General features: G+C 39.0%; 4 protein-coding genes and 1 long non-coding RNA gene across 5 annotated transcripts; 3 read left to right on the forward strand and 2 right to left on the reverse strand.

Moving 5' to 3' along the window:
- Positions 1-2,008: 2,008 nt before the first annotated feature.
- On the forward strand, positions 2,009-2,968 carry LOC108972560 (pickpocket protein 19-like). Its single transcript, XM_018939193.1, has 2 exons — positions 2,009-2,253; positions 2,320-2,968. Exons 1-2 carry the CDS (start codon positions 2,009-2,011, stop codon positions 2,966-2,968), a joined length of 894 nt encoding a protein of 297 aa, XP_018794738.1.
- Positions 2,969-4,949: 1,981 nt separating this feature from the next.
- LOC108972595 lies at positions 4,950-5,325 on the forward strand. The gene is made up of 3 exons (XR_001993647.1): positions 4,950-5,007; positions 5,132-5,185; positions 5,280-5,325. It is a non-coding gene; the product is annotated as an uncharacterized LOC108972595 (long non-coding RNA).
- A 4,497-nt stretch (positions 5,326-9,822) lies between these two features.
- Positions 9,823-11,002, reverse strand: LOC108972561 (pickpocket protein 19-like). Its single transcript, XM_018939194.1, has 4 exons — positions 10,971-11,002; positions 10,291-10,918; positions 10,095-10,235; positions 9,823-10,050 (listed from the first exon to the last, which is right to left on the reverse strand). Exons 1-4 carry the CDS (start codon positions 11,000-11,002, stop codon positions 9,823-9,825), a joined length of 1,029 nt encoding a protein of 342 aa, XP_018794739.1.
- Positions 11,003-11,874: 872 nt separating this feature from the next.
- On the reverse strand, positions 11,875-13,896 carry LOC108972562 (pickpocket protein 19-like). The gene is made up of 6 exons (XM_018939195.1): positions 13,670-13,896; positions 12,949-13,591; positions 12,732-12,881; positions 12,485-12,671; positions 12,187-12,429; positions 11,875-12,130 (listed from the first exon to the last, which is right to left on the reverse strand). The coding sequence occupies exons 1-6, from the start codon at positions 13,894-13,896 to the stop codon at positions 11,898-11,900; spliced, it is 1,683 nt and encodes a 560-aa protein (XP_018794740.1). The 3' UTR covers positions 11,875-11,897.
- Positions 13,897-16,571: 2,675 nt separating this feature from the next.
- On the forward strand, positions 16,572-20,493 carry LOC108972563 (pickpocket protein 19-like). The gene is made up of 7 exons (XM_018939196.1): positions 16,572-16,816; positions 16,883-17,522; positions 17,583-17,732; positions 19,384-19,516; positions 19,668-19,721; positions 19,832-20,074; positions 20,156-20,493. The coding sequence occupies exons 1-7, from the start codon at positions 16,572-16,574 to the stop codon at positions 20,491-20,493; spliced, it is 1,803 nt and encodes a 600-aa protein (XP_018794741.1).
- Positions 20,494-23,978: the final 3,485 nt, after the last annotated feature.

Consider the following 23,978-nt stretch of genomic DNA (forward strand, 5'->3'; position numbering starts at 1 on the left):
CTGATAAATTTGCACATTTATTAACAGCCCTTCAGTCCTTCAAGCACGTGTAAGTAGATTTTACAAAGCTCCCACAACTATTTCTATGGATTAACGCTTGCCGAAGAGTAACAGTAAATAAGTGACACGCGCGTAATTAGGACTCTTACGTGGCAAACTATGGGTTAGTGAGAGAATGTAGTGCAACAGAAAAAAGCCAATTATATAATTGAAGTTTTGTTAGTGCTAGTGCTAGTAATTATGTAGTAAACGGAGTGAAAGAATAYCAAAATTTTATGAAATAATTGAGTTGGTTATCAGACATTCCAGCAAAATATTCCAAAAATGGGCTSAAAATGTATTTAGAACCTAAAATAAATAAATAAATAAAACGGTTAATTACTGTAACATAGTCTTTTATTGGCCTGAACTCGAACTCAGCTTAAAAAATTTCATTCAATTAGTAACCGATTTTCTTAAACCCATTTTTATATATATTTAAATTATTTACGCTGCGTTCCCTATACGAGAGCACCGCCGGTCGGCTGTGTGGTTTGGTTTTGTGTATTTTACCGTTGTCTAATCGGCTGCATAAGCGAGGCTGCGACACTTTCACTTTCACTGCTGCAATTTCACGTTCGATATTCGTATGAAGTTCATCAATTGTTGCGTGCTTRTTGGCTTWGATCATAGGCTTGACGTAGCCCCACAGCAAATAGTCTAACGGCGTCGAATCACACGATSGAGGCGGCCAACTGACTGGGCCGATAACACRTTYACAAAACTTGGTTTTCAATAAATCGATCGTAACCTTCGCTGTGTGGCTTGTGGCGCCGTCCTGTTGGAACCACATATTRTTCAAGTCCATATCATCCAATTCTGGGAAAAAAATGCTTGACATAGAGCAGTTGCGATTCRGATTCACAGTAACGTCCTGGTCTTGATTATCACCGAAGAACTACGGCCCAATGAGGCCGCTGGACCGAAATTTTTCGGAAAGTAATGGTGATTCATGGCGTGCGTACGAATGTACTTTCATATGAATAAAGAACGTCATTGATATCCAAATCGTTTTTGTTTTATTAAAAAAAAAAAAACACTTTTGTAGAGCTCTTATTGAAAACCCCATTCTTAAAGTTTAGACCACTGACTCCGAATTTCGGTAGTAAATTTTAATAACTTCGACTCGGTGTTGGATTGTATATCTTCCCACGATGAAACGCCAAACCTTACTAAAAAAAAAATGTTAAAAAAGCGGGAAAAAATATGGCGTCGCGTGCTGTCCCTATCAGTCTACTTTTATAGCGTTCTTTTTGAAAAACATGTTATATGCTTAATTCAATATTTAATGACGTTCATTTACTTACTTCCCAATTCTCATKTATTACCTTCAAAAGCACATATTCAATCGACAGATCACTTACAGAGCAAAGACACGATAAAGCTACTAATACCTCACAAAATCTCGAATTTTGTTTGTAAATATTTTTGTTTTCACACCGAATTTTCCTGCCGATGACAAAGCTAAACACACAATAAAGCACGGAAATCACAACTGAAAGCACAAGTTAGAAAACCGTTTATACACTTTGGAGCACTGTCTGTACCACACGTGTCACGGAGACCATGACCTGCTTGAATGGACTCAAAATCCCGCCAACTCAATAGCGTGTGGACAATTTTTTGCAAATCTTTGTAAATAATCATATTTATGAAACAAACGGTAAATATTTACCAGCGCACACATTACACAAATACACAAACCACACAGACATTAATTGCTACGCATATTGAAAAGCACATGCACTCACAGGCACACTCATAATCAAGTGGGACCCGACGGCCAGTGGAAGCGGATGAGACGTGTAAATAACTTGTGGTCATAAGTCTATAAACCATAGACTAGGCAAACATAGCGTCATGAATAATGAAATGGAACAAAATACAAAACATTTTTTTAGCCAGCCAGTTGAGCTCTAGTTTTGGTTTRCTTCCAGTCGACATAGGRCCGCCAAACAACAACGGAAAAATGGTTTATCCAGCACGCTTTCAAGCGYCACAAGCTAACGCGCTGCAGCTGTCCTACTCGGCGAGGCATACACCATTGCCGCAGAAACCGCGCATGATAATACAACTGCCCTCCTGGAAGAGTATACGACGCACGGCCGGCGAAATCAGCGCCTCCGCCTGGGAGCTGGCCTTCCGCTTTGGCCAGARYACRACAATACACGGCGTAAATCGGCTGTTCAGCAGGCGCGCCGGAAAGTATGAACGGTTAGTAGTAGAGGTCAGGTACTCCAATTCATTTACAATCAATTGCTATAATTTCTCATACCACAGCTGCGTCTGGTTCCTAACCGTCAYGCTCGCTCTACTCGGCGCCACTTACGTCAGCCTCTTGCTTTCCGAACGTTTCAGCGAAGGCCGTTTAGAAACTGTAGTGGATAGCACTCGCTATCCCATCTATCACATCAGCTTTCCGGTAGTGTCGATTTGCAACATGAATCAACTGAATTGGCAGAGACTGGAAGAGGCTAAACATCGTTATCTCGAGCCCGATGTGACACCGGAAAATCAAGAACTCTTCGAGCGTGTTATTGGCAGTTTTGATAACATTAAGTTTGCCGGCTTTGAGAGTTTTATGATATTCAAAAACATCTCTCTCGATGCACTGAACTACGTCAACTTTACCGAAGTAATGATTTTTATGACTTGGCGTTGCGAGGAGTTCTTGAGTCATTGTATGTGGAATCATTTCCCTATGAACTGTTGTGACATCTTCTCTTTGCGACGCAGCAAAAATGGTCTCTGTTGGGCTTTYAATACTTTGGAAACGGATGAGGGACGTCAGAAGCAAAAGGTTGACTCGCTGTGGCCTTGGCATACAGGCGCCGCCAGTCCGGGTAGTGGACTCATCGTACGCGCACTTATCAATCCTAAGAAACACAATCCAAGCAGCACCAACGAGAAGGGGGTAAATGTAAGATGAGAAATGKATTTACTTAAATGAAGCATGCATTAAAAAAACAAGTTTCTTAGGTTATGATTTCGGAGCCAAATGTGTGGCATAAGGATCCAATCAACATACTGGAAAATATGCACGCATTGGTGGAGGTGGAACCCGAAATGTATTTCCATGACAATAGTACTCGTCGWTTGACTACTAAGTCGAGAAAGTGCATTTTCAATGTAAGCGATTACCCGAAGAAGCTTATTACTTTCTTATGTATGGTATTATATGATAATACAATATTTAGTACTAAGGTGAATTGGGCACTCATATCTATGAAAAAATCATGAACAGGTGGGTTATTCCYCCTATTGGTTTCATCGCATTAGCGATGTTCCGGTGTTTATATCATTTGTGATAGTATCACTTATTCCCTAAGATATATCGAAWCTGGTCGTAAATAAATATAACTGGCATTTGATGTTCACCTGCTTTGAAACCCACTGACATTCCCCCCTTAACAAGTGCTTAAGAACGGTATATAGTCCTCATTAGGTCAACCAAAAGACTTTTACGCAGTCTGTAAGTATCACATTGGTCAACAAATTGCTTTGGGATACATCTCGTGAGAGTTCTATGCACATGCAATTCACAAAATGTGAACTTCTACCTTTAGGATTTTAAGGACAAAGAAGAATATTTTACCTCCAAGTGTCTACTAGTTCATATTCACAGCGGTTAGTTTTGCTGTTCACTTTCTTTGGATCCAAARGCTTTGTCGCAAACTAAGTTCTGATATTAATWTTAACTGTCCATGCTGTAGTGGTTGATCTCGCAATCTGCATTATGAGTAGTATTTAAATGAAGGTAAGTACCCAGTCATTACGAATTTCCACACACAATCCTTCAAGGCTGAAGCTATTTTCCACTGCCTTAGCGTTGTTGACTTCAAACGGTTTGTTAAAAAATAGTTCATAACGATTAATACCAAAGTAGTTCTGCTTCCGACACCCATTTAAAAAGCTTCTCATACATTGCACTGGCCTTTCCCATCATTCGACGGAGACCGATTCGAGCTCTTTGTGAAAAATATATTTTTAACTGCTGTGAGGGCCCCATAACTTTGGTAAAGTCTACTTGCATGCAAGGCGAATATGGAAGATCAAGGCTTAAACACTTGAGAGCGGATACCTTCAGACATTCCAACGAACTGGCGGGAATAAAAATTAGACCCCTGCGCAAATTTGTATTGGTTACTAAGCGGTTTGTGTCGCTTAAAGTAAATTTTCTGGCTTCAGGACTCTAAAAATCGATATGACATATGAGCACCAAGTTTTCATAAACATTGATGTCCCCTATTGTAGCTAGTTAGCTAGTTTGCTATAGGTACTTACCCCATTCAAAGAAAACCAATTTCTTAACTCCACTATTGTCACTCTATCTCTCTCTCTCTAGACTCTAACACTGTATCAGAACTACCCATACAAAATCTTCCAGTCGAAATGAATTCACTGATTCACTTATGTAAGCACTGAAGTGACTGTGTTATTGATTTTGTCACGAATCGCAAATATCTTTAAGCGTAAAGCTCCAGAAAAGTTCATACTCTACAAACCAAAGATTAGCTAACATAAAATAACAGTTCGAAGTTCGGCACTGTATGTACTCAATATAAAACTAATTTTAACAGGAGTGATGCAATTCTACATATGCGTAAGACTTACACACTATATCATGAGGATTCTACATATATCAAGACTTACTATATTCCCACTCTAATCCTTTTTTAAGGAAAAGGTAAGAAAAAGTGGTGAAACCGTAAGCAATGAGGGGTCATAACGTCTATTATTCAACTATTTATTTACTCACTTAAAGAGTTTAAAATGAGTTTACATTTTCCCTTAAATTATTTTCTCTTTCACTTGATTTCCTCGCCGTAAACCAGGACGAAACTAAATCGAAGTATTTTCGCACACTTCATGGTTACGTTTATATGATTGAAAATTGCCAATCGGAGTGCCATCAACAGTACTTGGTGAAATTTTGTAATTGCACGTTGGATTTGCTATTTCCACCTGGTAAGCACGTACAAACCATCAAGAGCGCGGCTCATTCTCGCCCTAATTCACTTGCTTTCTCCCTCTCTCTTCCTACTCAAGTGTAGTTTTCGTACTTAAAACTAGACTTTACTTGTGCTTTCAGGACCTTATACCAGCTGTCAAGCGAAGGACTTGTTGTGTTTGGCGCAGAATAACGGTAACGCACAAAAGTTAACTTACTCATTCTCGCATGACCACTTGCACTCCTACTCTTTTCGAACTATCTTACGCTCACTCTCTTGTATTTGCAGATCGCTTTGTATACTCTCGCCACGAGGAGGAGGAATTATATGTGCGCAATTATCACGAGAGCATGGTTTGTGAGTGTTACCGCAATTGTCACTCGCTCAGCTATATGACGGATGAACGTTCCACATCTATATCGGAGGAAACGCGCGGCAATCACTCAGTTGTCGTCTTAGATATACATTTTCGTTTCCACACAATCATGGTTTTTCGCACGGGTTTAGTCTTCGGTTGGGTGGACTTAATAGGTGAGTTGTTGCTGTAGCGCTAACTTTGATTTCAGGAAGCTGTAAATGTTGTGTTATTTTCTGGCTTTCAGTTGCTTTTGGTGGACTAGCTGGCCTCTTTCTCGGCTGCTCGCTAATTAGCACCATGGAGTTGGCCTAYTTTCTGCTTGTCGATCTGCCCACCTTTGTGCTGGAAAAATATCGCAACAATAGGGGTAAAATAGAACTTAAACAACGTGCGGCCGTAAGGCCCTTGCAACAACTGTACAAAAMCAAAAACAGTAATTTGAAGCCACAATTCCACATAAAAAGTCAACTAATTCAACCACAAAACTATGAAAGACTTTACAAAAATATCAAAATTAGCCGGAGACCGYCGCTTATCGCAGAATGGCAAGTGCCACAGATCGCTAAAATACACCACTGGAGCAGCTTGAATAACAAATGAATTATTTAGTGATTAATTTCAATTTATAAATTGAAAAATTATTGATCTTAAGGCACGATACTAAACTGTAATCTCATCTAGTGCACAAATTAAAAAAATATTACTCTGAATTTAAATTAAAATATATGAAAGCAATAAAACTGGTGATCCGAGTAGAGTTACTTGTTTCAAAAGCCTTTTTTTTCGGCTGAACAACGTTTAATTAAAAATTGTTGAACTTTATTGCAAAAATTCACATTCTGTAAAGATTGTGAATCGCGCTCAACTTATAGTCAACTTAATCGACCCACTCAGCATACTCTTTGCAAGATCATCACCTACCTTGAGACCTAACATTCATTATTGTATAATATTCGACCGAATAGACGACGTTCAGAACGCAGTGAAGAAAATATAGCAGTCATAGCTGAGAGTGGACGTGAAGACCGTGGAGAGTCGATTCGGCGCTGTTCGCAACAGCTCGAACTGGCGTATAGAACGACTAGGCGCATTTTACGTCGCGCTGTTAAATTGAAAGCGTACAAAATACAGCTTGTTGTGCAAGAACTGAAGCCATCCGACCTTCCCAAGATACATCGCTTTATTCTATGAGCTATTGAAAAGAGCCAAGAAGATCCGAAATTTTCGAGACATATTTAGTTCGGCAATGAGGCCCATTTCTGTCTGAATGGGTATATAAACCAGCCGAATTATCCCATTTGGAATGAAGACCAACCTGCCATTTCATATGGAAAAAACGAAGTCAATAACGACCGTATCGCGCCTTTATCACCGACTATTCTTGCCTGAAATTGAAGCTCGTGATATAGGCGATATTTGGTTTCCACAAGACAGCGCCACTTTCTACACATCGCATCAATCAATAGCTTTATTGAAAGAACACTTCAGTGAGCAGATAATTTCACATTTTGGGTCAGTCGATTGGCCACGAAGACTTTTTCCCACAATTTTTGAAGTTTCGAGATCATCCTTTTTATTAAGCTATAAAATAAATCCCCAAAATGAACATAATGGGTATATGAAGACTTCTAAAAAAAAAAAAAATGATTGAAACAACTAATGAGAAATCAGCTTTTATACACAGTCAGAATTTATAGTACGTACTAAAAAGTGTAAATACATAAATTCAAGTCCGAACCATTCAACCGAAGTGATCAATTTTGAGCTACAGATCACAATATTRTCAGGCCAAGATGCTCACCACAAAAATTTGTAATATACTGGCATTAAAAACACTCGACCACCACTTCTGCGTCTGATTGATGCGCAGGGACGSCGTTKTGYATTTTGCCGAACAAAGATCTTATTATTCAGCTTGATGCATCGCAATTGAACTTTGTCTAAACTACTTTTATACGGATTTCTTGTGTTAGCATTGCTTCTGGTATTTTTTTTTGAAGTTGATGATTGAATTTTACAATAACTCAACCAATAAACTTCAACTTTTTATTTCCAAGTTCGTTTGACACCTTTTAGACCTCGTCGCTAACGCGTGCACTTTCACTTTGACGCTGCAACTGGCGTCGCCATGCGATTACAGAGCGTAAATTACATACTACCGTTAGGCGTACAATACATTAACTTTTAGTAGATCTGCGAATTGTGCGCGGAATGTCTTTTATTTACAAGTGTCAACTGTTAATATTTTACAGCCCAGCGCTGGATGGAGTGAGTGGGTGCCAATAAAGTTCGTATGCATTGCATGTATTTGCCGTTATTTGACCTKCACTATTTAATTTATTGTAAACATGAATATTTGTAATACAAACACATTTAATTTTGATTGACATTTGATTGCAGCTGCGGTGCTGACAGGCAGCACTCAATAGTCCATACKCATTCTGTGGGAAAGAGCTCCACGCAAGCGTGTTGTTGCAGRCAGTGAATATGTGTTAATTTGTTGCTCTAAGTGACACGTGTAGGGCATATTTAAGAATACAAAATTACAAAGTGTTTAAAGAGCTAATTATGTAACGATTTATTTCATTCTTCATTTAAAGTTATTTTGTAACAACACGTTCTAGTATAAGATCAAGGCCGATTTTTGCAAACACATTTTTATTTGTTGTGTTACTAGCTTTTACCCATTTATACCAAGATCGTAACTTTTTATTTTAWACTAGCAGAAGTACAGCCTTGTTTTCAGCAATTTAGGTATGTCCGATAGTGGAAATAATCACAGAGTTTCAAAAATCATATCTTTTCCTGGAATCTTTTCGACAAATTTGATCAATTATTTGAATCAAAGTGTGATATTATGATCTTACCGAACGTAGTCCATGGTATGGACTGAGCTCAAGCCTTCTTTGTATCACAATTTGTATCACAATATACCCAACAGGAGTCTAATATGATAAAGTCTGCATTAACGAGACGATTTTTCAAGTTTTAGCAGCCTATATGAGCCAGACAGCCTACTTGTTGTGTTTTCAATGAGTAAATATGTAGTTCATACCATAAATAGTCGYTCAAATCTATTTTTTTATTTTTGCGAAAACGTAGATTATTTTTAACTTTTCAGAACTTCATAATTATTGTGAACTTAAAAGGGAATATTGGTATCAAAAAGTGTGGCATACACTTTGGTTTGAATGAAACCAATATATACAGAGTTATACACTTAGCACACCTTACACGAGAGTCATAAAAACTATTAACTTCACCAATGACAATTCGGAATTCAGTAGGACGCCCGGTAGTAAATATGGCAAATACGAGGTTTGTCTGAAAATTAAAGGACTGACGGAAAATAGGCTCCTTCTGCGCAACCAACGCGATTGAYATTGAARACGTCACGGAAGGCACTCTCTGGAATAGCCTTGAGAGCCGAGGTGCATGCGGCTTGGATCTCCTCTGTCGTCTCAAAATTATTGCCTTTCATCTGCCTTTTCAGAAATCGMCCGGTGGCCACATCTGGGCTATAGGCCGGCTTCGGAACCGTTGTCCTTGGTTAGGTRGCTGTTCACAATAAAGGGCCGGGGCGTTGTCGTGGTGCAACTTCCAATCGGCTGCGATGTCTTGTCGGACCAGATTGACCCTTCGCCAGAGTCCCTTGAGGACTTCCACGTAAAACTGGTTGCTAAAGCAACATCTTGGCAACYCGCGTTGGCATGTTTTGAAGTACAGTCCAGGCGGAAGGAAATCAGTACTATTTTCCGGAAAAACCCTGTATTAAACAATTACATCAATAATGTATCCCTTCTTATTTTACATATTCTTTCATTAAAACCAAGCAACTCGTTTCAAAGATTATCAATATCAAAAAGCTTTTCTAACAACCAATAATGGACACTTTACAAATATTAACAACTTTTTTTTTAAAACTTCTGCTGCGCCCTGTACACATCCCGATATTCTCTCAACTTAATTTGAGTCTGCTCGACCCTGGACGGTCTGCGTCTTAGTTGTTGCGGTTGCCCTTGTTTCTCTTTAATACGTCTCGGTACGACAATAAAAAAGAAATAAACCAGCTCCACAAGACTTATAAGAGAGCAACCCAAAAACAGACCGGTGGTRCTGCCAAATGAAACTGCAARGAGAGAGTTGGATAAAAAATAAACAAATAAACCTTAGGAAATCATACCAATCAAATCGATCCAAGTGTAAACCAAAATCGTCTTATATTTCGTAATAAAATCCTGCTCAAAATATACGTCTAAATCAACTACGGTGCGATTCTCCACAGATTCCGAGGGCATAAGGTCCCTCGACTTGATTGCAACAAAATAGCGTAGGGAATCGCAGCTCACAAAACAACTACACAGAATGCCCGGATATTTGCTGGACATGTATTTCTCCTGACCAGGTATCTCGAAGTTTACAAGATAGTCTATGAAAAATATATGGGACGCTAATACTACAGAAAGTAACTGTTTATAAGTTCGTTTTACTGTTATATTTTGCCAGGCAGGGCAAATCCACGAGTTTGCAGTGCGGATAAGGGCTGGGTGGGAAAAATATGTCCAACGTACAGTTACAATACTTTATGAGGTACTCCTGCTGGCACTGAGAATGACAATTTTCGAAGCGATAGCGATGMCCATGAAGCGTCTTGAAGTCATCACTATTCTGCTCATCCTGTATACAAGCTAAGGGAGTCAGCTTTTAWGACCGAAATTATCTTTAACTTCAAATACCTTAAATACACAACCACGTTCACTGGAGGATACACGCCTCGTCTCGTCTTCATATTTATTAAAGAAACCATCTAAAGTGAGYCGCGTTCGCGTCTGACCGGGAATATCCATTGGGGTGTAGTACCAGACGTCCGGTTCCACAATCATGACCTGCAAATTGTGAGTTAAATCAGTCAAACCTACACTTAATTTGCAAGCGGTTCACCGTTATGCCATCAATACCGCCTGTGAAATGTTGTTGCTTGTTCAACACAACCTGAACGGCRAGTCCCGCATACTTTCCACCTCTATCCGTACGCCAAGGCCAGGTAGAGTCATTTTTGTGCCATTTAGGCCTTTCCACAGAATTGAAGGACACGCAGAAACCTAGCTGTGAACGGCGCTCCATGAAGATGTCACAGCACTTATACACGTGACTCCGCCATTTGCAATGCGTGAGGATCTCCCAGCAACGCCACGCCATGAAACGTGCCACCGTAGTGAAATTGATATAATTCAGCTCATCTAACGGATATTTCTCTAACTGTGCGAAACGATCGAACTTACCGAAGCTAAAGGTGTCGTAGAGTCCAATTATTTCRGTAAAGAGCTCCTCTTTGGAGTTATTGCGATGCGTCGGTAGCAAGAATTTATCCTTCGCCTCCAGTAGACGCGACCAATTAAGCCGATTCTTATTGCAAATCGTTACCTCAGGGTATTTCACTTTATATAATGGAAAGTGTGTGTTTTCGACCACTGTCTTGAATTGTCCCTTTGCAAAGCGTGACGCGAGAAAGAGGCACATGCAGACGAGGAGAATRAAAGCGACAACGAAGGCGATCGTGCTAAGAGCGCTGCAAGCGGAATGTATCAGATATAGCATATATCGATCTTCTCACAACTTACCGTTCAAATTTGCTCACACCTGGTACCAGCATTACGTTTACACCACGAAGTGTGAAGTTTTGAAAACTATTGGTGACAGCATTCTTAGCACAAATCAGAGCCTCAAAATTAATCAGTTTCTGATACCTTTCTTGAACCTCAGTAAAGAATGAGTCCTTTCGAAAATGAGAGTGAGTACTTGCACGCGCTGCTCCCTGTGTTAAAATGACTCTCGTAGGCAATGGACTGTCCGCCAAAAACGGATTTTTGCATGACTTTTATACTTTTGCCAGACAAGCGAATGACCTTGTGCTAATATGTTGGGCGTGCATACTCATACACCCACACACACCTGTCTCTTATACACATCTAGATGTGTATAAGAGACAGGCATACTCATACACACACACACACACACGAACACTTTTACTTGAATACCTGCTTTGTTATCGCTTGGAAAGTTGGATTTTGTGTGAGTTCTCTGCATTTATGCACGCTTAATTGACATTTGATTGAGTCTAAAGTTTGCTGATAAATTTGCACATATATTAACAGCCCTTTTGCACAAAATCGAAATGAATAACGGCACATGCAAAGCTTTATTTTCAAGCACGTGTAAGTAGATTTTACTAAACATTACATTAACACTCGCCGAAGAGTTTCACTTAACAGTGAATAAGCGACACGCGAATAATCAGGACTCTTGGGCGCCACATTATGGGTTAGTGAGACAATTTTGTAATTATTGTGCAATCGAAAAAAAAACATATTAAATAATTGAAATTATATTAACGCTAGTAGTAGTAATTATGTAAATGTGAAATAATATTAAAAATTTTGGGAAATCCAATAAGAGCCTAAAATACAAAATACTCCAAACACAGTTTATTATAGTATAATCGCCTTTATCTGGCCTTAGCTCAAACTCAAATCAAAATTTCCATTTAATTAGTAACTCACTTTCTTAAARCCATTTTTATATAAATTTAAGTTATTTTCGCTACGTTCCCTGTACGAGCGCAACACCGGACGTCTAAGTGACAATTTTTTGTGTAGTTTACCGTTATCTAATCGGCTGCATAAGCGACGCTGCGGCACTTTCACGAGAAAGAAGTAGAACAACTCCACAAGACTGACGAGAGAGCAGCCAAGAAAGAGGGCAGTGATGTTGCCAAAATTATCTGAGGAGGTTAAGTTAAGTCTACAAAAATATCTCCGAGTTATATGCTATACTCACAGAGAAAATCGACCCAAGTGTATACTATATCCGTCTTATAGACGATAATAAAATCTCGTTGGAAATTTATATCCAGCAACAGAGTATCGTTCGTTTTCCAACGCTCTTTCTGTTGCAGAGGTCTGGTACGCACCTTAATGTTATAGCGCCATGAGCGACAGTTGTAAAAACACTTGCATACCATGCCCGGATGATTGGTTTTAAATGCCTCCTTATATGACTCCTGGAAATATTGAACAAGATCTGTGGAGAAAACAATTATTTTTCATATTCATTTTAATATTTTTCTAACACTTACGGTTGTGATGTGCCAAACATGGAAAGTCCACCAACTTGCATACTGGGTACGCGCCGATTGGGAAGAATATATCCACAGTACAGTTGCAAAACTTCATGAGGTACTCCTGCTGGCATTCAGCTTGGCAATTCTCATACATATACACGTGGCCGCTGAGTGTTTTAAAGTCGGGACTATCCTGTTCGTCCTACAAAATATCGGTAGCGTGAGTTTGATTCAACCACACAAGCTTATTTAGTTTTGTAACCTTAAAGACGCATCGTCGCTTCTTCGATGACACGCGTCTCGTGCCTGGATCGAAGAAACTCATGAACGCACCGAGGTACACACGCGCATATAMATCTTTCGGTATATCGATAGGCGTAAAGCTCCACACTTTGGGTTGCACAGTCATGATCTATAGTATTAAAACTTGCAAATTCTCATACCACAAAAATGCAAACACACTTTCACTTTCCACTCACCGTAATACCTTTCGAACTGGCCGAGTACGGCGAATGCTTATCTTCATTGAGTATTGTACGRACCTGTAGACCATACTTCGAACCACTGGTACCCACACGCCACGGCCATTTCGAGTCCATTTGCTGCTTCAAACGCCCGCTAGACGATTCTATTGAATTGAATGCCATGCAGATGCCCAGAGTCGACCGTCGTCTTATGAAAATGTCACAACAGTCCATAGGATACATGCGCCAAACACAATCCGTTAGCAGTTCCTCACAACGCCACGTCATGCTACGCACCACCTCAGTGAAATTGATATAGTTGAGTTCGGATATTGGCTTATGTGTTAGATTCGCGAAACGATCGAAGTAGCCGAACAAGTATGTGTCGTGCATGGCGACAATCTCTACGAAAAGTCGCTCATACGAAGTGTTGTGATGTGCATGCCACAGAAATTTCTGTTTTACCTCTCCCAAGCGCGCCCAATTCAAGCGATTCTTATTGCATATAGTCACTTCGGGAAAGGGTACTTTGTAAATGGGATAATTGGTGGAGTATATGGTGGTTTTGAATATAGTTTGTGTAAAGCGATTGGCAAGATATTGACTGAAGTAAATGAGCAGGCTCAGTGCAGACACGACACACAGAGCCCAAAGTGCGCTGAAAGAATGAAAGCATGAAAGATTTCAAATATTGCTGTATTTGCTATTTTGAAGATAAGTACCACGGAAAACTTACCGCTCCACTCGTCCTGTACCAATGCTTAGCATGCGCATCAAACCGTGTACGCTCGCTTCTCTACCATATGCTGCCAACTCCTCTTGAAAAATGTCTTGACAGTTTTTGTATTTAGACTGATTACCTTTTTCGATTTTGGAACTTGATTTTTTACTAATTTTTTTGACTTTCACAATGTAAATGTCTTTTTTTACTGACAGTTTCATATCTGATTCCAGCAGGGACATGATGTACTAGATCAAGTTTGCGGTAACCGACAGGAAATTGCTCTTAAAGTTAGAAAACTGATTTTAGTTGAAGTTAGTTTCTAAAATTCTCTGCTGTTCTCAGAACAGCGATGAACAATTTCAATGAGTCTTAACCAATTTGTATGATGTGTTAAGCAATTATCAAGGAAAATCAGAAGTTCTTTGTCGAAGACCTCAGCTAATTTGTCTTGTTAAAACTAATGTTTATAACGATAATTGCCTCTTCCTGAATTTGGTTGTGTGCTGTGATCTCAAGTATATAAAACCAACTCAAATAGCACCTTTTCAGCTTTAAAGAAGAAGGTAGATTAGTGATCGATGCGATCGCGTAAGTGTTCTTAGCGACACTATAAACGACTGGTTACGTTTTAAATAAGTCGAAAAGGGTCGAAAAAAGACGGCTTTTCAAGGTTTGAAACAACTCTWTAACCGCGACGCTAGCAAAGGCTTAGCTTTAACTTAAGATTTACACAATAAGATTTGTTGCTACAGCTATAATAGTGTCAGAATAAGTAAGTAGTTCCATCTGAAATTACTTCATTTGATAACGAGCTCGGTTAGAAATTTCAGTGACAAATTGTGTTAAGATTTCTAAGATTAACAACAGACTGATGTAATTTATATGGAACAAAGAACATAATGTCCATATAAAATTTATGTGCGAGGACGAGGTGGAGACTGCTAAGACTGCTACCATTCGGCTGAAATAGTGCGAACTGCGCCATTTTGATGCTAGTTCCTCTATGATCTTGCTATCTCTTTTCATCTTAGCACTGAAACCATTTGGTGCTCTTAATGAAGCTACATATATCCGTAAGGATTTTTGTGGACAGCCATTTAGTTTGATATTAGCCCTAGTACTAAGGACTCTTATCAAATTTGGGCCATATCTGTTTCGTTATCTTGCAATTGATTACTGACTTCTGCTCTGAGTTATGAATATGTTCAAAGTAAAAAGTTTCCTTTTGATTTTGGACATGGTATTAACTCTGCTTCGCTTTCGACAGCATAAATGATGCTATGGCCGATGTCCAAATTAGAAACAAATGCAGTTGAACGGTACGCTGTACTGGTAGTAGTTTCGGCTACGAAGTCTGACCGGAGACTTAAWTCTGSTACCACGGGGAGCAGGAGCCCTTGGAGGTAACTCCAACCTGCTCATGCGGACTGGCCCCTCGGGGAGTATCGTGGTGGTTGTGGTTTATACCCAAAGGCGAGTAGAATTGACATTTTGTCAGTTCGATGTGGAGTTGCATTGCAACCGGGTGCCGGACCCATAGTACGGCAGAGGTTTTAGATGGGACTCGAACCCTACCAAGGTGGTTAGTGTGTCCATTCCATACTGCTAATTGGTACTGAAAATGCCTGGTATTTTCAGGGCGCTGATCAACGCATTGATTTGATCCGTTGTACTTTTGAGTACCGTGGAGTAAGTCGTCAGCAGGTACCCATGTAAAAGTTTCCGGTTGGTACGCTGAAATTTATCTATGGTATCGACAAGGCCTGCAATGTCGCCTACCTGACCGTGCGTATTGGTTTTTTCTGTATCGTCCCATAAAAATAGTCCTGGTGGAGGCTGCACACGCTGTTCTCTGTATTATATTTAGTTTTCTGATATTATAATGTTTCTTCTGGGCTGGCCACCAAACCAATGCTTTATATGGCAGAACTGGGTTAATGACGGCCGACGGAAATATGTTTTCCATACGTATTATTTGAATAAGATTAAAAGAACACAAACATAAACTAATTTAGATATTAAAATCTTAGAACTACAATTTGGGATATTCTATTGAATTCGTGCTACAACTTTTCTATACACAAATGTTCTAAAAAAATATTTTTTTCACACTTTTAAAGTTTGTTGAACACCAGCGAATCACTTTCAAATATGAAGGAACCATTAAGAAAGACCGTTGTTAACTGCAATCAGAATACCAGAGTCGCTACTATTTATATGATTATTCTATTATTTATTTAATGCTATTAATTTTTTTATTTCCTAATTATCCTTCATCATTTTCAAAAGCACTTAATCATGCAACAGAGTCCACTTACAGAGCAAACAAGCGATTAAGCTAGCACTTTCTCACAAAATCTTGAATTTTGTTTGTAAACACTTTTGTTTTCACACCAAATTCTCCTGACGACGACAAATTCACAATAACGCACAGAAATTACAACTGAAAGCATAAGTCAGAAAACCGTTTATGCACTTTGAGGCAGGCGTTGCACTGTCCGTACCACACGTGCCACGGAGACCATGACCTGCTTGAATGGACTCAAAATCCCGCCAACTCAATAGCGTGTGGACAATTTTTTGCAAATCTTTGTAAATAATCATATTTATGAAACAAACGGTAAATATTTACCAGCGCACACATTACACAAATACACAAACCACACAGACATTAATTGCTACGCATATGCACTCACACGCACAATCATAATCAAGTGGGACGCGACGGCCAGTGGAAGCGGATGAGACGTGTAAATAACTTGTGGTCATAAGTCTATAAACCATAGACTAGGCAAACATAGCGTCATGAATAATGAAATGGAACAAAATACAAAACATTTTTTTAGCCAGCCAGTTGAGCTCTAGTTTTGGTTTACTTCCAGTCAACATAGGACCGCCAAACAACAACGGAAAAATGGTTTATCCAGCACGCTTTCAAGCGTCACAAGCTAACGCGCTGCAGCTGTCCTACTCGGCGAGGCATACACCATTGCCGCAGAAACCGCGCATGATAATACAACTGCCCTCCTGGAAGAGTATACGACGCACGGCCGGCGAAATCAGCGCCTCCGCCTGGGAGCTGGCCTTCCGCTTTGGCCAGAGCACCACAATACATGGCGTCAATCGGTTGTTCAGCAGGAGTGCCGGAAAGTATGAACGGTAAGTTGTAGAAGACAGGTACTCAAATTCATTTACAATCCCTTCCTATAATTTCTCACACCACAGCTTCGTCTGGTTCCTCACCGTCATGCTTGCCCTACTTGGCGCTATATATGTCAGTCACTTACTCTCTGATCGTTTCAGCGAAGGCCGTTTAGAAACTGTAGTGGATAGCACTCGCTATCCCATCTATCACATCAGCTTTCCGGTAGTGGCCATTTGCAATATGAACCAACTGAATTGGGAAAGACTGGAAGAGGCCAAGCGTCGTTATCTCGAGCCCGATACGACACCGGAAAATCAAGAACTCTTTGAGCGTGTTATTGGCAGTTTTGATGGTATACACTTTGCCGGCTTTGAGAGTTTTTTGAAATTCCAAAACATATCTCTTGATGCGCTGAACTACGTCAACTTTACTGAAGTAATGATATTTATGACTTGGCGTTGCGAAGAATTATTGAGTGAATGTATTTGGAATCACTTCCCTATGAACTGTTGTGACATCTTCTCTTTGCGACGCAGCAAAAATGGTCTCTGTTGGGCTTTCAACACTTTGGAAACGGATGAGGGACGACAGCGGCAAAAGGTTGATCCGCTGTGGCCTTGGCATACAGGCGCCGCCGGTCCGGGTAGTGGCCTTATGGTGCGCGTAGATGTCAATGCAGAGAAACAGTATCCGAGAAGCACCAACGAGAAAGGTGTAAAAGTAGGTGGAGTAATGCTTTCATTTCAATAGATACGGAAATAATTAGTAAAGTTTTTTTAGGTTATGATCGTGGAACCAAACGTGTGGCATATGGATCCAATGAACATACCGGAAAATACACACACAATGATAGAAGTGGAGCCGGTAGTATATTTCTATGACAATAATACTCGTGGACTGGGTTCTAAGTTGAGAGAGTGCATTTTCGATGTAAGTAAATTCTAGGAAAAGCTTTGGTAAATTTGCTTATATAAAATTCTATGTGACAGTAACTTTGCTTATGTAGAAACCCATTCCTAGATAACTAAATAATTACTTTTTCTTTAGAAACCCCATTTTGACCCCATTGTCTATGCAGCACTCGTAAGAAGGCCCATAAGTATTTTTCTTCTTTACTGGCATCGAAACCGCTTACGCGATTATACTAGAGTTAGCAACCGCGTGCCAATCGTTTCTTCTGTCGCAACGTGGGCCAATTGGAAATTGCAAGCGAAGCCAGGTCCTTCCCCGTCTGGTCTTTCCAACAGAGTAGAGGTCTTCCTCTTCGGCTTCCCCCGGTGGGTACAGTGTCGAATACTTTCTGAGCTGGAGTAGTTTCGTTCATTCGACGACCTTACCTAGTCAACGTAGCCGCTGTATTTTAATTCACCGAACTATGTCAATGTCGTCGTATATATCATATAGCTCATCGTTTCATCGAATGCGATATTCGCGAAGGACCGTAAATATTGCGCAGAACCTTTCTCTTGAAAACTCGTAACATCGACTTACATATGTTGTCATCGTCCATGCCACTGCACCATATATCAGGACGAGAATAATGATATACTTTTAGAGTTTGGTTGTTATTCGCCGAGAGAGGCATTTACCTCTCCATTGCCTACTCAGTCCGAGGTAGCACCTGTTGGCAAAAGACATTTTGCTTTGCATTTCGAAGCTGACATTGTTGTTAGTCTTAATACTGGTTCCAAGATAGACGAACTTATTTACTAATTCGGAGTTATGACTGTCATGGGAGCCTAGTCATAAGTGATTCGATTCCTTATCCATTCTGCAGAAAGCAGAACTAACGTCACTGTTTTTGACGGTTGTTAAGGCCATTGATATCGATATCATGGGCATAAGTTGTATGTTCTTCTAAAAGTACCTCCCTATTTAGTTCTGCAAAGTGTAGATGAAAGAAGTCGCACAAAAGGGAGTCGGCTTGTCTGCAACTTCGGTTGGCATCGAACGCCTCAGAGAAGTCCTTCCCGGTTCTGACTTAGATTTTGGTATTGGTCAACGTTCGTTTACAAAGTCGTATTAATTTTGCTTGGTCATCTTTCAGACATCGCTGCATAAAGGCAACTACTTTTCGTGCTGTCAAAAGCAGCTTTGAAATCGATGAAGAGGTGGAGCAGATGGGAATTGGGTTCACAGTCTCCTGATGTTATGATTTCACTGCCATTAAGCTGAAAAAGTCTTCCCTCCATAATCTTAGTGTGCTATGAGCATCAGTTACTACATCAGCTCTGAGGGTTCTAACAGAATGATGATAGCAAATTTGTGAAGTTAATGGAATATAAGGTGCTTCAAAAAGATTTTCGGAAAGCTCAATAAATCAGATCATATCGAAGTAAGAGCTATATCATCTTGTTCTTGGTTTTTTGGTAGATAGGCAGCATTATTCCGTGTAATGTAGATTCAAAGAGATATTTGCTTGAGTCACAAAATTCCATACCTTACTCTCAGTTTTATGGATTGTATTAAGACGAAATTTAAAAAAATATAGAGAGACACACTAAATACTTTAATTCCAGCGATACTGAAATTCTTGCCTTAAAGATTATTTTCTTTCATTCGATTTTCTACCACACAAAAGGACGAAGAGGGCGCTAGAAATGTTCGCACACTTCAAGGTTACGTTTATATGATTGAAAATTGCCAATCGGAGTGCCATCAACAGTACTTGGTGAAATTTTGCAATTGCACAATGGATCTGCTATTTCCACCTGGTAAGCACGTACGAGCTATCAAGAGCGCCACTCAGTCGCTCGTCAATTTAACATCAATAAAACACGCACTCACTCATACTCATTATGTGTATATCACTCTCACTTTGTTGTAAATTCCCTACTTAAGACAAGACTTTACTTGTATTTTCAGGACCCTACCCTACCTGCCGCGCAAAGGACTTGGTGTGTTTGGCGCAGAATAATGGTAATACGCTACATTAACAGCTCCACTTAATCATGCTCCCTCTTCCATTCTCAATTTGCCCGTCCTCTTCTACTCCCGACTTCTCTCTCACACCACCTTCATATTTGCAGAACACTTTCTGTATTCTCACCGCGCGGAGGAGGAATTATATGTGCACAACTATCACGAGGGCATGGTTTGTGAGTGTTTCCGCAACTGTTACTCGCTCAACTATGTGTCGGATGCGCGTCCATCATTTCTACCGCCGGAAATGCACGACAATCACTCATATATCTTCTTGGATGTACATTTCCGTTTCGAGACAATGATGGTTTATCGCACAAGTTTAATATTCGGTTGGGTGGACTTGATGGGTGAGTTGTTGGCGGAGCTCTCTCTCTCTCTCTCTCTTTGCTTGCTTAAACTGTAAATTTGCTTTAATTTGCTGCTTTCAGTCGCCTTTGGTGGCATTGCTGGGCTCTTTCTCGGCTGCTCGCTAATAAGCACYATGGAGTTGGCCTACTTTCTGCTCGTCGATCTGCCCACCTTTATGCTGCAAAAATATCGCAACAAAAAAGGTAAAATGCAAGATAAAAAACGTTCGGTTGTTGGGCCCATGGAGCAATTGCAAGTGAAAACTAATAATTGGACGCAAATTCAGCAGTTTAATATGAAAAACCAGCTAATACATCCACAAAGCTATGAAAGTCTTTACAGCAATAGCAAAATGAACAAAAAACTGCCGCTAATCACAGACTGGCAGAGCCCACCAATCGCTAAAATACACTACTAGAAAAGCTTCTACTTGTATATACATTGTTGTTATGCAGCTTCTTCAGTAAAATACACATGTTCAATAAATGTAATAAAAGCGGTGTTCGATTCGCCATTCTTCTACACGCGCTGTTGGCAAAAATTTTACATGTAAAAGCTGCAACAAAGTTATCGTGTTGTATTCGATACAACAGTGTAAGGGCAACCGCGACAAAATACTTTTATTTTTTTTTTGTTTTTTTTTTTTTTGATTTTTGTAGATTATAGGAAATGTTCAACGAGTAATGTGCGTATATAAAGGCATAATTGAAAAATAAAACTTTCAAAATTTTTTGAGATGATGTGACAGTAAAAAATAATGTCAAATTAAAAGTTTTCAACTGATCGAAATAATATATTAGATTGCCCTCATATTTGTTATTTACTCGTATTCATGTATAATGAATGTGATATTAAGTTAGATTCACATTGCTCATTTTGCCAGGAAAAATTTCAATTCATTTAAATATTTCATTATTTTAGTCATTTGCCATCACATTTTTTCGGCCTTATACTCAATGTTCTTTTAAAATGTACCAATAAGTTATTGTATGTACAACACATATCAATAAATGTATTAGTAGTAYAATTTTGTGTTTTAAATTCGGATATCTCCTTTAAAGGATCCTCGTGTAGGTAGGATTGAATACACAAAAAAAAATACGTACATATGTATGTGTGAGCAGAGGGTACACTACTCCTGAAATTTTTATATATGTATGTAATATTTATGTAATATTTAAAAAACGCTTATGTGCTTGTTCTTATCATAACTATATACATATGTTCTCTAGGGTGCCTCAAAACCTGAAAAATTGGTCAATTTTTTGTTTTTTTTTTTTTGTTTTTTGATTTTTGTTTTGAAAAATATGTATCTCGTTTCCAACACTATTTCGTTTTATAGGAAATTTAATGCTCTACAAAATAAACTTCTATGGTTTCAAAGATATATTTTTCATTGAAGTTTGACTATTTCAGTTAAGTTGTAATTATATAATTTAATGAAAAAACATCATCTTAGATATCAAGTGCTCAGAGTCTTGTAGGAAATATTCTGCTTCACAAAAATGGTCTATATAATTTTTAGATTAAATTAAGSGTTTAAGGAGTTATATACAGTCAAAAGGAAAGCGGTTTTCCAGGATTTTTTCAAAGAMAACTTTTASTTTGAAYGATGCTGAAGTGTGTATTCATATTGTGGTATTTTTTTTAACTGTATTCTAAGATTTAGTATTTGTCAAAATATTCCATATAAAGGAACAACAGCTGATCTCCGAGAGCTTCTCTCAAAAAGACGTTTGCGGTGACCACCATATCTCTGAACTGTRTCCTCTCAAATTAAAAAACAAAACAGATTTCGTTTAAGTAATGTTGTATCTAGTAATTTACCGAAGAAATAACAGAATATCAATTTTTCACCAAAATTTCCAATTAATATAATTGTCATCCGTGAGAAAAAACGTTCGATTAATTATTGAAAAATATTTTCAAAAAGTTCGTGTTTGAGACTAATCGGTTTAGCCGTTCTCGTATCATCGACTTTGAAAATACCAATTTGAGAAATACCTGCTTAATGTTTGGCCTTGTACTTCAAGCACTCTGAAACGACTTTTCAAATTTACATGTAACTTCGAAAATATTCACCGGAACAATATGAAATTTTCTCTATTTATTCTTATATACATATATGTATGTATATGTACATTAAGAAAATAAAATAAAATATCGATTTTTGGAAAACTCCAGCCATATCCACTTAAAAATATTTCTCGTCAATAATCATCGTGAAAACAAAAAATATATATATACAATTTCTTACAAAATCCGCAAAGACGAAAAAATTTTTGAGGTCGTTGGAAACGGGTTACAAATATTTCTATCTGGTAATAAAAAGTAAATAGTAAACCATTAGGCGGTGGACCTTCCCGTCACAATTAAGAGCTTATAAAAGGCTCTCCAACCATTCATAGAAATGACTATCAACCAAGTTTTCAGAGTACCAAGCAAAATAAAAAAAAATAAAAACATTCACATTTGTTAAGTGCGACAGGAAAGATAATTTTAACTTTATAATCTAAATGTCGATAAAATGTTTATTCTCAGTAATGCTTATAAACTTTCAAAGCATTTCTTGTCTAGTTTCGTTTTGTGGAATATTGTCCAACTATTTCCGATTCCTTGAAACTYTTTAATCAGTTATTATGCTTAAAAGCTGTTCCTTCTCTCAAAGTTTTACCATCTAATAGTTGGATAGARCAGCTTTCGTCGAACCAATGGATTCCAAGATTCCAATAGCTCATTCATATACTACTTATTGGTTGGTAGCTGTATCTTTCTAAGAAGATAGGCAGTACCTTGCTTCTACTCATACATTGCTTTTTCAGGGTTATCGACCTTAAAGATAAGTTATTCTTTAGCAGATATAGGAACAGTAACATAATTTTTGGCTTTACTGGAGAAAATCTTAGCTGTAGCTCCAGTGGACGTACCAGCATTTGCTAAGCTGCTACCTAAGCTCCTACCTTTATATTTCGTAAGGAAAGCTGCCGGCTTTAGCTCTCATCATTATATTAGCTATCATAACTTGTTGAAGAAGCTGGCCTCCTTTAGGKAATAATTATTTAGCTCCGTATGTTTCCAAAAATTGTGGCTGCTGCTGGTACCTCTACTACAGCTATTGCGGCTGAAAAAGAAGCTAAAACGGAGGAGATGGTTTCAAAAGAAGACGACGATATGGATTTTGAAACCTGCAGTGACTCCGCTCTGTTCGAGACTGACTTAAGTTTAAAGAGCCCTCAGTTAGGCTGGAACTCGGAATGAGTCTCTGTTGTTGTATGCCAACTTTTTTGTAATGAACTTAACGTCTTTCTTTTTTACATTTACATACTTGAATGCTTGACCTTAACAATGAGTAAAAAAATTTGAAAGTTTTCGTTCGATCTAAAATTCCAGATATTTGCTCTCTACTGTCGCGATGACTGCCTGTGCGAACTTATACAATGAAAGTCACTCCTTGGCTCAGCTGCTAATGTAAGCATACAAAGTAGCTGTAATTTTTCAAAATCCTCTCAATTTGTTATAACTGTAATGTTTCACCTCCTCGTCAGAGTGAACATACTAAACAAACACGGCAATTGCTGCCGCTGCTGCCTGGGCTCGCCTACTTTGATTACCGGCAATTGATGTGCATTGCTTCACTGTTCGAGAGCTGCTCGGCGTCATCTACCTTCGTTTTACGCTCTGCCGCTTGTTGACAACTCCATTTGGCAGACATTGTTAATCAAAATTGAGGTTAAAGCGCAACGGAGCATAGACGCACAACCTAGAGCGCACTAGCGCTTACTTAGACGTGTGTGTTTGTGGCGACACATATGTGTGTAGGTGCGGATACTTTTAAGGACGCTTGAGTTTGGGAAGACATCTAAATTAACATCCCCTGAGGGCGTTGCTTAGCAAACGCCCATA

The sequence above is a fragment of the Bactrocera latifrons genome, unplaced genomic scaffold (genome assembly GCF_001853355.1).
Source record: "Bactrocera latifrons isolate USDA-ARS-PBARC rearing strain unplaced genomic scaffold, ASM185335v1 scaffold_41, whole genome shotgun sequence".
Classification (NCBI taxonomy): Eukaryota; Metazoa; Arthropoda; class Insecta; order Diptera; family Tephritidae; genus Bactrocera; species Bactrocera latifrons.